At 36.2% G+C, this 15,782-nt stretch overlaps 1 protein-coding gene across 1 annotated transcript in view; it reads left to right on the forward strand.

Moving 5' to 3' along the window:
* Positions 1-15,565, forward strand: part of VPS50 (VPS50 subunit of EARP/GARPII complex) — an 81,770-nt gene extending 66,205 nt beyond the window's left edge. The window contains exons 23-28 of the mRNA XM_059469364.1: positions 6,500-6,648; positions 7,679-7,775; positions 7,908-8,066; positions 10,420-10,541; positions 13,452-13,641; positions 14,830-15,565. Of these exons, the coding sequence (XP_059325347.1) occupies positions 6,500-6,648; positions 7,679-7,775; positions 7,908-8,066; positions 10,420-10,541; positions 13,452-13,641; positions 14,830-14,949 (837 nt within the window). The 3' untranslated portion in view covers positions 14,950-15,565. The remainder of the gene's footprint in view (positions 1-6,499; positions 6,649-7,678; positions 7,776-7,907; positions 8,067-10,419; positions 10,542-13,451; positions 13,642-14,829) is intronic.
* Positions 15,566-15,782: the final 217 nt, after the last annotated feature.

A 15,782-nucleotide genomic window follows, 5' to 3' on the forward strand; every position in this document is an offset into this window, starting at 1 on the left:
CAAGGGAAGAGAACTGTGTATATACAGAGTTCTGACATGACAAGCTCTTTGAAATTATGCTAGGACTTCCTCACATTATTCATTTAAAGTTCTTCATAGAAGTTTTTTTTTTGTGTTTACTCGACTGTAGTACCAAGTGGACTGCAATGATTTATTGAAGCTTTTGAGCTTATTTAATTGGATATATTTTCTGGGTTTTGGCAATTGCTTGGTCTCTCTTTAAGCAGTCTCTGGGACATCTCATTTTTGTCACTTCTGACTCTTGCTGGGCACTAAAACTGGGCTGTTTCCAGAGGGGTGCAGGTGTCCACAGACTCACAGCTGAGCCCTTGGGAACCAGCAGCAGCTCTTCTTGAGAAAATTTCTTTGTACAAGAAAGTGGTGCAGTAAAAATGTGTATGAGCAGACCAGACCAGCTTATGTGGTTTTTTTGCAAGGTAGTGGTTCAGGTTCTAATGATGCCTGTGTGTGTGGTTTTCTGTGGAGTCTCATTTGACATTAATTTTTTTAGGACATAGTTCATGACTAATTTTCTCAGTTATCTGTCAGCAAACAGTGATTCCTCACAGAGGGATTGTTGCATTGGTTGAGGCAACCAGTAGTAAATAAGTCTTCCAAATTCTTGTATTTTTTTAATGCAGAAGATCTGACATTTACCTTTGAAAAAAAAAAAGTCAAAGATCCCAGAAGTGATGCAAACTTAATTGAACTGTTTACTAAGTCAGTGGGACTGACCCAAATGAGTTTTGGGACATGCTTGTTTTGTGACAAAGAGCATGGAGGATCCCCAGTCTTGAAACCAGAACCTCATGCTTGCTGTGAGGCAATGCTGATCGATTCAACCCTGAGGACAGTGTGAAATGTGTGCACTGTAAATGTTGGGAAGTTTGGGGATCCCTTTTATGGCTCTTCAATAATCCTATAAAGACACCATTTGCATGAAAAGGACTGTAAATAATAGAAAATTATTAGCATGGTTTCTCAAGATGGTTTGTAGTTTGGTTTTTAAAGATACGGTTTCTTAAAGCCTGTAGAGTGGTGATTACATTGTTTATGTTTGATTTACTTTCTTGCAAGTTGAGGCAAGATTACCTGCTTGGTAAGTTTTGTGCCCCTCAGCAAGGAAAGACTAATCTTGCAATTTAAAACATAGTAGGAGTATTATAAAATACCATTTAAAACCTTAACGCTTTTACAACATATTGAGGAAATACTTCTACCTTGAAAGCAATGTGCTTTTGCAATTGGCCCTACCTATAATTTTCAGCATTTAGATCTGCAAGCTCAAAGGGGAGAAAAAAAAAGCCTGATTGGTTGCTTTCAGTACATTTCATGTGATCAAAAATTCTTGTATGTTAAGCATCTACTTGGATTTAGTTGAACTATTTTCTGTCAGCTTTTGAATACAATAAGAAGTTATGCTTTCTTTGATCAGTTTGCTTTCTTGTAATTGATGCTCATGGTATTCCAGGAACTATTAATTACAGTTTTTAAAGAGAGATGATGGAGCTGTCCTGTTTTATGTAAACATTTGGGGTTAGTCTGCTTTTCCTTGTCCATCAGCACACATCAAGTTCTTGGCAGTAGTGTTGGTATGTTGCAGCTGCTGTAGACTGTTCTTTTGCCAGAACATTTTCAGATAGTACAGTTTTGTCCATACTTTTTGAACACCACTTACTCCTTTAAGATTGGGATTCTTCAGTAACATTTGGAGTTACTGCAAAATCAAACTTAACATTTTTGCTATTGTGTATGTGTATTAAATCAAAACAATTCTGAAACTGAAATCTTATGCAAAAAGTATTAGGCCAGAAGAAGAGCAGTTTTAAAAGATTATTGGTTATGAGTGTGATCTGTAGAACTTCATGTGCTGGGGACAGGTTGTAGAGTTTACTGGTTTTTGTTTAAAGTTGGTAGAGGTGGATGATTGTAATTAACTGTCAACTATTTCACCATAATTGGCAGATAATCAGTTGCTTCAGTCGTAAGTTCTTTTGGATAACTGAAATAAAAGTGTTTTTGCTCCCATGAAATCAGCCCTGTAAAAATGTCTCTCTTGCAAATTAAATGTCAGTTTTTAAAATTAGATAATTATCTTATATAGTTTATACTTCCATTTAGCTAATTAGTTTATATGTCCTCTTCCCATTGAGATGGAGGGCTTAACAAAGTCTTGCCACTGGGTTCAGCCAAACGTGAAATGAAAACGTTCTCTTGTTACAGATGACATTTTTAAAAGAGATTGAAGGAGAGGCTTGTTCCTTACACAGATAGATTTTTTTTTTTCCTACCTGTTCATTAAAAATTTTCTTCTTGGGTGTAAACAATTAAATGATGAAGTGAAGTACCCAACAATTAAACAATGTCACACTCCCATTCATCTGATACCTGTTATTTGCTGATACATACCGTTTGGTTGTAAAAACATGTTCCAGATGAGTTTTAATTCAACTGTAGGGGTCTTGCAAAGTAACTTCCCAAAGCATACACTGAACTCATACTACTGTTATTAGCAACCCTTAAATAGGTGAAACAGCCATAAGCCTGCTTTAACACTTCATCTTGATATTTTCAGGTCTTTATAGCAAAGCAGCTTGTAAAAATAATTGCCATTTGGGTATACCTATCATGTGTAGCATTAGAACCCACAGTTCTTTTCCTGTGACAGTATGAGCAAATTAAACTAAGACTAGAGAAAATTTAATAGGTAAGACCTGCTGTAAGGTGTCTGCAGGCATTACTAGTCAACCTGTCCTGCTCTGCCTACTGCAGTTCATTTGGTTATTGTTCAGATCAGAGTGGTGCTTTTAATATTTTTAAATTTTTTTTAACACTTTGAGTTTTTTCTTTTTTGGCAAGGAAGGAGAAGAGCATCTTGTAGTTTGCATCAGTTCCATGTATTCCTTGAAGTTATTTTATCAAATCTATTTTGTGCAGTTTTCTTACATGGATATTGTGTGGGCTGTGATACGTCTTTGACATTTCCCAGTTCTGCTGGATCAGCAGGACCTGCTACTCTGATGCAGGGAGGAGCTAAGCAAGTTTATTCTGCTTTAGTATTGCTCTCTGCATGCTTAATCTTGGGTGCTACAAGATGTTCTCAGTGTGACTTGACATTTCTTGAAATTAAAGTTCAACTGGCTGCTATTTAATTTTCTGGCTTCTACTCCCTTCCTCTTCCTCTTGAGGCTGGCAGTTTTACAGGACCCTGCTTGTTTGCTGTGGTACACAGAGGGAGTCACTGGCAACAGACATTTTCTTGCAGATTTTCTTCATTACTGGAAGGGTTAACTTTAACAAGTCCAGTACACTGAAAAACATCTGATTTCTTTAAATAGTCTGTAGCCTTTTTTCCTGTTCCAGCCTGTGTGTTTTGCCCCTTTATTTTCCTCTTTCCGTCATTTGATCAGTTCTGTTAATGAAGGCAGGAAGAAAAACCACATGCATCACTGAGACCCTTTCAGAGTGATCCTGTGCTTCTTTGGGGTATTGGCACACTGGCTTTTTGCTTTCAACATGCTTTTGCAGTGCCTGCTTTTTAGAACAAATTAGGAGAATGAAATGCTCATGCTGTTTGGCCACGATATTTGAACCAGAGTTTGACTCCCTAGTTGAAAGGAGCATTATCTCTGACTTGGCCAGTTCTCATGTACCTTTTGTGTTCTTCAGATGCAACACATTTTTGTCATTTAAGAGTTGTTACTTACCTTCATGGGAAGCAAAAAGGAACAAAAAAAAAGTTTAAAATGTGTTTGAAGTGCCAAGCAACTTTGAAGTGAGATAAATACAAAATGAAGTCTTCATAATATTAGGCTTTTACATAATTTGTAATTAGTCTTTGAAAGAAAGAAAGCTTCTTAAATGTTTACTACTGATACTCTTCCCCCAGCTCTGTCACTCATTGTCTCTCCTAAGGATATAGCATTGCTTGGTGAGCTGTGGGTTTGGCTGTTTTTGTCATGTGTAAACACTTCAAAATTGATTTATTTTTAAAATTTTTTGTTTGTTGGGTTTTTTGTGTTTTTTTTTTTTTTTTCCTGTTGCTTTGGGTGGTTTTTTTTTTTTTTTTTGTTTTTTTTTTTTTGTTTTTGATCTGGGTTTTTGAGAATGGAATGAAGTGAAAAAAGTAAAAGAGTGGACAGATAAAGAGGGAATTTTAATAATTAATCAATATTGTCTTTGCCTTAGTTAATGTTTTTAGAGAATTGATTGTTGTGGCTAGATGGTTAGATGTCATTCCCTATCTGCAGTAAACCTGTGGGTGTGCTCAGGAAGTACCTTAGAACTCTCTGAAAGAGATCACAGGATCTTCAGCAAATATCCAGGCCCGTTGGCTTGCTTCTCCATTCTGATAAACTCAGCAGAGTGCAAATTTCATAGTATTGTGAAGCATCTTGTAATTTTAATTCCAGATTTATCTGGCTGAGTGCGAACACAGATCAGAGCAAAGAAAATGAATTTTTCAAATAATATAACATTGTAGCTAGCCTTTATAATTGTTCTTAGGCTCATTGCAACTGTATCTCATTACATTTGCCATGAGCTTCTTTTAGAAGTTTTGTCTTCTGCTCACTGATGTATTTCTGTGAGTTCTTTTAGTGCTACAAATGATGTGTTGATGGAATTTCTCAGTCAGCAGTCCTTGTTTTTAGTGTCAGAATTTCTGTGGGGAACCATCAAGGTTCCCTGCTTTATTGGCCTTTTATGTCTGTAACCTAATTAGAATATTTTTTAAGTAAGTCTGAAGGTACTTCCTCACCCTTGGTAGTGAGAGCTCTGCTTTCCCAGACTGTGCATTGTTCCATCTGGTGTAGCCCATTTTTATGTTTGTGTTTGATGTCTCTGGAGATGCAGAACTGAAAGAGCCTTTCTGATATAGCAAATCCACCTCCTATTGCCTTGGGCTGTGACACCACAGGAGGAAACTGCCAAATAAAATCTGAGAGAGTTAAAGTGGAACTTGTGAATTTTTGTTCCTCCACACCTCAAACCACTTTTAACAGCTTGGCCGCTATTATCTTCTCAGTTGTCTTATATTCTTAATGTCACTTTTGGTTTGGCATTCATCCAGGCAGTAAACACATTCTGGTGCTGCTTTGTCTATAGCAGCAAAGTTTTGATCTTTCTGCTCATCCTGTATCACTTAAATTCTCACCAGTTCCTTACACATTTTGACATAATCAATTTTCACCTGCCCTACCTTTAATTGCTGCTACATCAATGGGTCTGTCAGATATTTTGCTATCTGAATAACTGCCCTGTTGATTTTCCAGTTTTCAACTGATTGTATGTGCAATACTTCTTCTCTTGGTGTTTCAAGGTCTGCAATGAAATATTCCTCTTTGTCTCAATCCTGACATCTAGAATGAGCGACACCACTAATTTCCACCAGTGTTTCAGGTGCTCACTGCTCTCCTCCTTAAGCAAGTGTCCAAACAAAATCTGCTTGAATAGCAAGTGTTCTATTTCAGGTAACTTCTCACAGTTGTTCTCTGCTGTGGAGCCCAGAAGAAATTCATGGCTACTGTTGCAGTTAGCTTGAGTCTTTCTCCCTCTTTCTGTAGTTACTTCAATGCAATTTCTTCTGGGTTTATTTCTATCTCTAGTTGAAACAAACAAACAAACAATTCACAAACCTGAAAGCTGCTTTTTTTCATTACGTTGTTTTTGTTATTATCATTTTCCCTTGTTTAACTGCATTTTCAGAATTACATTAATTTGTATTTTTGAGTCCAAACATAAATGTTATGTTTAAGCATTGTTATTGTCATATTGGTTGGGTGTTCCTATGCTGTTTAGAGCAACCAAGTTGAGCCATTGATGTTAGATTCCTTAAATGTGGGGGGTAGAATTTTTTTCTCTATTTTCTTCTTTAATTTTGGAACAAGGCACTGGTATAACCTGTTTCTCACTACAGATTCTACTCAATCCTACTCAATCCAATATTTCCTTGCTTTCTATCATCAGGAATTTTTCAGGATAGAAGTTTTCATGGAATGGATTAGTTGAGGTGTTAGGGCATGGGTTGGTCTTGATGATCTTAAAGGTCTCTTCCAACCTAGTGGTTGTGTGATTGAGAACATTGGCTGTTTTTTACCTAAGTTAGCCACTGCTCGTATAAGCAGTGAAGCCCATGCAGAAGTAACATTTCTTTGATATGCCTCTTGATTTGGTTGCTGTCAGATTGAAGATACTTTCTCCAAGGATGAGAAGTCAGTCTCCCGAAAGGAAATTGGGCTAAAGCCTGTTTGAGGATTAAGACATAGTGAGAAGATTGTTTGCTGCCTTTTTCTTTTAACTTATTTTTTCCTTGGCTACTGATTTACATGATCTGATTTTTTTCACCCTTTCACTATACTGTTTAAATAAAATAGGCTTGATTTAAATTACATCCTAGAATTGGAAACATTCCTTCATCTTATCTGGCATCTGAAACTGTTCAGCTGGAGCCCTCCTTGCTGGTTTTGTGGAGTGTAATTTGTTTAATCCTTTGTTTCAGGAGGTGTCTGCTGATCCTTCAGGGACTCTCACAGCTGCTGAAGAGAGAAAAGAGAAGGTGCCAAGCCCACATCTCAGTCATCTCGTAGTTTTGACATCTGGCAATTCACTGTATGGCTTGGCAGAGAGAGTGGTGGCCACAGAATCCTTGTAGGTTGTTTACTATACACGCTGTGTTTATGATCACTGAAAGATATTGATAGTTTAAAAAATTGTGGTTACATTTCAAAACCTTCTTGACAGGTCAAGAATTCCTTCCTCTCAATGTGATTTTAAGTATGAGTGATAAAGGTGATTTTTGTAATTGAAGGTACTGGAGTCTAATTCTTAGGTCTAGCAACATGCAAACACAAGAAATGAAATTTTACTGCAGATGAGCCAGTAATTTCTGACAATACATGGCCAAATGTATAATGAAAAAAGTTTAATTTCAAAGAGGCTAGTGGGAATATTTAATCTGTATGATTCATTTTCACCTTATATTAAATACTTGACTCAGAACTGCTTAGTTTGTATCAGTTTGGCCTGAATCACTGTGTTCTTTGCAATGGGTAGAAGTGTACCTATGTCACACCTCAGGAGAAGAAGACGTAAAGAATTAATGCAAATGTAACAAAGTGATTTTTATTTGATAAGAATAATAGTAAAAGTCAGCTAGGAATGATTTTTTTCTTCACATGAGATGACACTTAAAGATTAAGAGTTAATTTTTTTTTATTTATGCTTAGTTAGAAATATATTTCCTAGGAATATGAAATCAAGTTCTGTTTCATAGATCCACTAGCACAAAATTTATTGGGAATGTTCTTTTGAAATTCTAATGATGTTGATGTAGACTGTCCTGTGGTGGAAATTGTGTGACTCTTGGTCACTGACTTTACTAGACCTAGGCACGGACTTTTGCAGTGTATCCTCAGAAAAATAGAAATATGAATTTTTGATGTTCAAGCCTTAGTCTCTTCATTAAAATATTTTCTTGTTTGTAAATACATTTTAAAATTGCCAGAATTGAGACTGCTAGTTGATATACTAGCACGCAATTGATACGGTTTTTCTCGGGACTAAACTTTCCAAGGTTGCATATTGTTATTGCCAGATACATCAGCTGTAGAGTAAAAATTGTAAAGAGACATGCCAAACGTTGCACTTAGTTCACAGTAAATTTTCTTTGCTTTCAAAGGGTATTTCTGGCTGAGCAGTTTGAATTTCTTCAGCCTCATCTTGATGCAGTGATGCCAGCTGCCAAGAAGCCTTTTCTTCAGCAGTTCTATTCTCAGGTCAGAATGGTGTAATTCACAGCTGAGTTTCATACAGAAGATTTGAAACTTGTACATTATGGTGAAAATACTTCTATATCGTAGTTATATGTTGCTCCTACTGAAGTGAATTTTATTTATTTTCTATTTCAGACAGTGTCAACTGCCAGTGAACTACGTAAACCAGTTTATTGGATTGTTGCTGCTAAAGCCATTGACTATGAACAAATGCTTCTACTGATGGCTAATGTGAAATGGGATGTGAAGGAAATCATGTCACAGCACAATGTATATGTAGATGCTCTTTTAAAGGTGAATAGTTTATGGGAAGTGGTGTGCTAGAGTTTATATAAACACTGAATTGCTGTAATATTTCACTGTAACTGTTAAAGTGGCATGGCTAGGACGATATATCATCCTTACAAAGGGAAAATTACTATGAGATCTGTCCAGAAGTGTCATTATTCTTGCTTCTAAAGCATTGTTTTCAGTGATGATTTTTTGACTACATGGTGTGTGAAAGTGACCAAAGAAGTTTAATGAGTCTCACATCAAAGTTCTGAATGGTAGAGAAGTGTGTAGTAAACAGAGTAACACTGAGGGAAATTCAGTGGCCAGAGATATCATTTAAAAAAAAAAACCCAAAACACACTATTTGCTGTTCTGAATAATTTTGCTGATTGTCTTTGAGATGTATCATGGGAGCTATAGGTCAAATCAGCACCAATAATGATCATGCAGTATCTAATTGAAGTTGCTATATTTAGAAGTTAATATTTGAAAAGAAATCTAAAGAGAAGTTATTCACCCAACTTGTCGATTGCATTCAGTAGATGTCATTATACAATTGCCATGTATTAAGGCATACAAAACTAGTTTTTGGGACAATCCCTTTCTCATCTTTTTATGTATGCCTAATTTATGTTTCTAAAGGTCTTCAGAGAGAAGTTCTGGCAGTGGAAGGATTATGCTAATTAATTATACTGTATTAATTACTAGTTCTTTTCAGAGAAACTGAAATTTTTATTTTAAAGATGTGTGAAGTGTGAATCACAGAAAAAGCTACACATCTGTGTGGAAAAACAGTTTGGATAACACCTTCATACTTTGTAGCTCTTCTCTGCTATAAAAAAAAATCAAGCCAAAGAAGGAAGAATTTGACAGAGGATGTATCATTGCACTGAAATTGATGGAATCTTTGTGATTATCCTTGTTTATAGTGCTGTTACCAGTTTGTGCTTAAAATACTTGATCTCAGAGTAAAGCTTTTTGTCTTCTGTGTGTTTGCAACTGCTGATGAACTTGCTTCAGGACATTCAGAGCTAATACCATTTAAAACCAGTTTTGGTTTCTCTATTCTATAGCTAGTACTAGTTGCTACAAAAGCTTTTAAATAACTGCTAAGTAATGAGGGATTTTCAGGGTACACTGGGACTCCAGGAACATCAGATGTGAGCAGAGATTGAAGGAATAATCAACTACTTTCAGTCGTGTGCACGCATACACAAAGTTCTACATTCAGTCATAGTATGTTGGAAGCAGATAAAATGGGGAAAGAAGATGGTTGAAGAAATAGGTTATGGAGCATTAGACATCTTCATCTTCAGAAGAATGAATTGTATACCAGTTAAAGCATGACATTGTGTTGCCAAATTAATCTTTCAGAAAATTTGTGGTAAATGCCAGTTGGTTACTGTGGTTCTCTTCTGACTTTCTTCACTTACTGAATTTTTAAGAGAGTCTGTAAGAAGAAAAGGAAAAAAACCCTAGATTAACAGCCTTGGAAATAAAATCTCTGTTGGGCAAGTATAATCTTAAAAGACTGCACTGCAAATTACTTTTGCTGGTTATACAGAGGAGCTCATTACCATTCTGCTTGACATTGAAGTAATTTGATACTTTTTATATGATAAAGGCTTTAATCATTGGCAGAGGACTTCTGTTTCACTTTAAGTCACAAAAATCTTTGTAGCAGTAATTGCATCCAGTTATGACTAGTTTCTCACTCAAAATACCAGCTGAAATCCATCCAGGCCATTAATTATTTGTGTGGAAACAGGTGCCTTCTTTTAACCTGAACTGTTACCTAGTGCTGCTGTGTGGTCCTAAACTGTTGGATTTGGCCTCTTTCAGTGGCTTCTCTCAGCTCCTTCTGAAGCACTGAGGAATTACCTAATGTGAAAGGTTGAAGAATGAAAAGGGGTTATAGTGTTTCTGAGCTTCTCTTTGAAAGCCGGTGGGGGTGGGTATTTAGAGGGATAAAGAGATCATCACTGAATTTCCTTCAGTGGCTGAATTTTGACTTAAAGAAGTTAAATATGAATTTAGGGAGTAAGGCAATGAAAATGGCATTTGAAGGATAAGCTGCTTGGTTCATTTTCAGAAGTGTCAGTTTCACAGAGAACTGTGGTTCTGGGGAACAGAGCAACAGTTCCTTTAAAAAAATTCACTGAGGTAAGGTTGTGAGTGATATACTAGAAAGTGAAATGTTTTCTACTTTACACTTTGAGTTGTCTACAATCTGTGCCTATGAAGCCTCTCTTCTTTGCTCTTACTTTTCAGTATTCTCTTTCGTGTACATTTTTAATTAGTTGTTGCAGTTGTTGGATGTACAGATGTGATCTGCTTTTACCTTAAGGAATAAACATCTTTTATGTTCTATTAGGAATTTGAAGAATTTAACAGGAGGTTGAGTGATGTTTCTAAGAGAGTCCGTATTCCATTGCCAGTCTCCAACATCCTTTGGGAGCACTGCATACGCTTGGCCAATAGAACCCTTGTGGAAGGGTAAGTAATTATGAAGGTCTTGCTTTGGGATAAGTATGTCTATAATGATAATGTTTATTTTATAGAGTTAAAAATTTTATTGAGTTAAAAGTTCCAATTTTATAGTGTTGTTGTGAGTTCATGTGCTTTTGGGGACCCTAAAAACTATCAGTGCTTAACACACTCCTTAGCAGTTGTTTCACAATCTGGTGCAGCATTAAGCCCAAAGAGGGTGGTCTTGATCCTAGATACTGCTGAAGAATGACGATGAATGTTTTACTAATGTATATGAAAATGCAGCACTCCTTCAAAGAAACTTCTATATGAAAATTATCATTTGCAGCAGACCAAAGAAAGAAGTTGCAATATAATTGTCAGTACTTCCATGGTGATGCCATTTATCCTTGACAAGAAAGAAAGATGGAGTTATCAGCACTATCAGTTTTCTTAAAGTAGCAATGGAACATGATTTTTTCAAATTCATCAAGAACAGAGAGATGTCTTAGTTGGCTTGCACAAGCACCTTTGTCAGGAACCTACACCTTGCTCATCCCTTGCTCTTGTGATCAGTGTCCCATTCTTTTTGGAATCGATTTTGTAGCCTGAGTATTGTAGACTTTTCATTCCCTGAATTTGTTTTTATGGTTTTGTCCCATATGATTGGGCTACATATGATTGGGCTCTTACCAGAGCTACTTCTGCATCATTGAATATGTGCTGTCTTCCACTCCCTCTACATGTTTCCATACTTCTTTCCTGGTTATCTTTAGCCTATTCATTCCCTACTGCCTATTTTACTTCTTTCCATCCCAGTCTCCTGCTGTCTGCTCTAAATGAGGACCTCAACAAAACACCCTTCTTCTCCAAGTGTTAGCTACCTATTGAGAATCATCTGCTTCCATAAAGCCATCATTTTTTAATCTCCTGCTCATTTTTTTCATGCCATCATCCTTTTGCAGTCTCTAGCAGTCTCACAATTTCATGTTCAGGGTAACAACATCTATGCATGGTCTGTCTCTGACTTCTCAATTCCTATTCATATAATACGTGGTCTATACAACTAGCTCCTCTTTTTTAAATTTTATTTTCTACTTTCAAATAAAAGAAAGTGAATCAAAGGCCTAACTCTTCTCCTCTCAGTTCCCCTTGCCTTTCAAGTTGATAACACTGTCAATCACTATTAACCTCCTCTACCTCAGCCTTTGTGTTTGTTTTCAACTTGTTTCCTTTTCTTACATCACATCTCATTCATCTTTTGTGGCTTCAGTGTTGATGAACCATTTAATCCTTATCTGTGAAGATCATCACTCATATGTCTTGCTCCATGCCACAGTTTAGGTTCATATTTGTGACTTTCCATGAAACTTTGACCTTTACTTTTGCCTAAGCAGGTTGGATTAGGAATACTTTCCTGATATACTTTGTCCTGTACCATTTCTGAGAGTGTATAAAGTACTCATTATCATCTTCTCCCAAATATTTGCCTGTAATTTCTTATTCTTGGCCAGTTCTGTTATTTTTATGTATCTTGTAGGTTCTTTTCCCACGGTGAAAAGGAAAGGAAAGTGTTCTGAATAGCTGACTCTCTGAATGTGTAACTTCTTTTATCTCTGCATTCAATGAATGTATGGAGTTAAAAGCCATGAAGGCTTTTTAAGACTCATCCAGTTAACTGAAATTACTTTCATCAGGCTCTTCACTGAATGAAGAATTGCCTCCCCTGCAGTCAGCTATATCTTTCTTTAAATTTAGTCCTTCCCTATCTCCTAGTTCTGTGCTCTCTCCTGTTTCCCTGCTGGCTTCTTAAGCCAACTGAAAATCATCTACTAGTCTTCTATGAAGCTCCAGAGGACTTTTGCCTTGGCCCTCTTTCTTTTTGCCTCTGTTACTTTTGCATTCTGCAAATTCTTTCTGTGTACCAACTCTAAGTATGATATTTCTTCATATTCTTAACCTGACCTTGCTGTGCATCCACCTGCATGTTTCTGCTGCCTCTTCTGTATCAAACCTAATAATCTAGGGAGTGTATAATAATTAGGATTAACTTTGTGAAACAGTGAAAAACTGAGCTTATTTTGGATTTGGTACAGGGGAAGAGTGGGGCAGGGTTCTCACTTGTGGGAGCAGCTGGTGGATGAGCTGGTTTAAGTCTCTCAAGTCACTGTGCCCCTGACCCTGTACACAGTTGAAATTGGTGTTCTTAAGGGCATTGCAGTGTCACTTCCTTTGATCTTGACAAATGCAGTTCCTTATCCATTTGAAGAACTGCAAAAATTGTTTTCCTTGTTTGTTGCCTATCACTCCACTGTGATCATTGCTAGTGTTACCCTGCCATTAAACTCACCTACTGTCTCCTCTAACCTGTCACTAATTTCCTGTCAACCTGTTCTCATTAAATCCTCTACTTCTCACAGAGATGTGCCAGTGCTGCCACCCTTCATCCTCTGGCTGCTGTGGTTTTTTTTGAACAAGTAGCTTTGTGTCTTTGCTGCTCCCACTTGGTTCAGGAAGCTCCTGGTAACCATTCCTAAAGCTGCTCTGGTACCTTTGAAACTCCAGTGGTTGTGATCACTTGAAACCACTGTCCAGTGTGCTAATTAGCATTGGTTTAATTTACTCTAACTTATAGTAAATTGTTCAATGTGGGATTTTTTTGTGGCTTTTAGGAGAGGAGGGTGCGATTTTTCTAAGTTTCACTGGGTACAGTGGGGTTCTGTTCAATAACTGGGCTAAAATGTGTTGTACTAATGCAAATAAAACTCTGCAGCAGACATCCTAAGAGAAGCTGTTGTCTGCTTTTGACTTAAAACCATAACTTTGCTCCTCCTCAAGCTTCAAAATACTAAGTTAAGTAATTACTAATTAATTTTGAGGAGCAAAATTAATTTTTATTTCCTTCTAAGTTCTGCTTTTCACCATTTCTCTTTTTAGTTATGCTAATGTAAAGAAGTGCAGTAATGAAGGACGTGCCTTGATGCAACTGGATTTTCAACAATTCTTAATGAAACTAGAAAAGTTAACAGACATTAGGCCTATTCCAGATAAAGAATTTGTGGAAACCTACATTAAAGCATACTACCTGACAGAAAATGACATGGAATCCTGGATAAAAGAACATAGGGTAAGAGTTAAATTTGCATTCTTTCCCTCTCTATTGAGAAAATTCACCCTGATGATAAAAACATCCTAACAACTATAAATAATCAATTATTTTACGTGTTAAAAATGAATATAGGCATATATTAAAATATGTACATATTATAAAGTTTCATTATAATAAATATTATTATAATAATGTTTATTATAATAGAAGCAGTATAAATATAAGTGTATGTGTGCATGGATATGTTCAACTTTATGATATGAATGATATGATATAATGCTTAATCAGAATTTCTTGCTGAGATAAGTCTATATTTGTGTTTTGAAAATATTCAGATGCTTTCACTCTAGCATGACTAACAATTATAACAGATCTTTGTAAGTAATGTCACATGCTATTGGGGATACCCTTCTTTGAAGTAAAAAGTCTTTTAAAGTGAAGCACTTGAAATCTGTATTTTGGGATTAAATCCCACTAGAAATGGAGGAAAGAAAAAAGTCTGAGTGAATTTTCCTTGTATTGCCTGGAGACCCAAGAGAGATTGTGAGTTATGGGGTTTGATGACCTACAGGGAAAAACTCTTTTTTAAAACACGTTGGTGGAAGCTATGTTTTGGATATTGTTAAGACATAAAGGTATTACTGGCAAATATGATATTTTCTCAGGTGTTAAGAATTGTTTTCTTCACATTTTTGACACTTTTTCCTCCTTTATCATACACTGAAATCAAAATCATTTGGAGACTCTGCAGACAGAGGCATTTAGAAGCTTATTGGAAATGGGAAGTCAAAATAAAAAAGATCACCAACATTTATCACAGTTTGTAAAAAAAAAAAAAAGGTTTTGTGTTGAAAGCTTAATCATTTGCATACGTTTTCCCACCAAGCCTCCCAAAGAATGGAAAACACATTAAAAATTGATTTATGTACATGTTCACAGACTTACTTTATGTGAACTCTTTCCAGTACTTTTAAAGTCATAAGCATTTTCCATTATAAGCCACCATGTAGCAAAATACAGTTTTGTCCTCTGCCTCAACTATGAAAACTATCCAGACATGACTGCACTACAGCTTTAAATCTTCCCTGTGTACTGATGCTTCTATCAGTTGTGAAATCCACACTGAGTATGTCTGTGTATTTTAAAATTTTCTGTCTTTGTCTGGTGTTTTATTCTGCCCTAACTTGATCTGGTTTTGTTTGCCAGGAATATTCCACTAAGCAGCTGACCAATCTGGTGAATATTTGTCTGGGCACCTACATCAACAAAAAGGCAAGACAGAAGCTGTTAGCTACCATTGATGACACAGACAGGCCTAAGAGATAACTGGAGAAAGCTGCTTTCTTTCTGACATGTGAAGCATGCAGACATTTCTCTCATGGACTAATGACAACATTAGAAATGTTGTGCATGACCTTTCCTAGCAACATTGGAGACACTCTGAAGTGAAATTGGTCTAAAATATGACTTTTCTAATCTGTAGAATTATTTTCTGTTGTTTTTCTTTTTTTTTCTTTTTTTTTTTTTTTTGATTACTTGCCCTTAGTGAAGGGCCACTGTGTGTCATTGATGAGCTGTATGTTCTACGAAAGTGTATACTGTAAGTAAAATCAAAATCAGAAACACAATGGTTTAATATATCACTGATGCTCTTTTTAAATAAAAGGGCTACTTGAAAATATGATTTCTTTCCTCCCTGCTTTCACCTCCAGAAATTGTGCTGTATTATAGTTCAGTGTAAAGTGAAAGGATATGTATAATAATTTGATCTATGTATCCTGCATGTGGATTAAGAGTGCAGACCAACTAAGTACTCTCATGTTGGAGCCCATCATCTTCATATGTATTTAAAAATGTCTGTTTATTTCAGAATTAATTTAGTCATATCAAAATGATTGACTTCAGATTAATAGAAGATAATAAACATTGTATGCTAATACAATTTGTTTGTGAGACTTTGTTTTTCCAATTCAGCAATGCAAAATGCCAGCAATAATGCCAGGGAATCAGAGGAATGTTTTTCTGACCGAAGTTTTGGATTGATACTAAGATAGTCTTCCTGTTTCCTGCTTTGCTGTTGCATCCTGAGTGATCTTGAGCAAAGTAAAATGGCTTGATTGCATATGTGTCCTGGAAATCAATTTGTCAGAGCATCACTG

The sequence above is a fragment of the Ammospiza nelsoni genome, chromosome 1 (genome assembly GCF_027579445.1).
Source record: "Ammospiza nelsoni isolate bAmmNel1 chromosome 1, bAmmNel1.pri, whole genome shotgun sequence".
Classification (NCBI taxonomy): Eukaryota; Metazoa; Chordata; class Aves; order Passeriformes; family Passerellidae; genus Ammospiza; species Ammospiza nelsoni.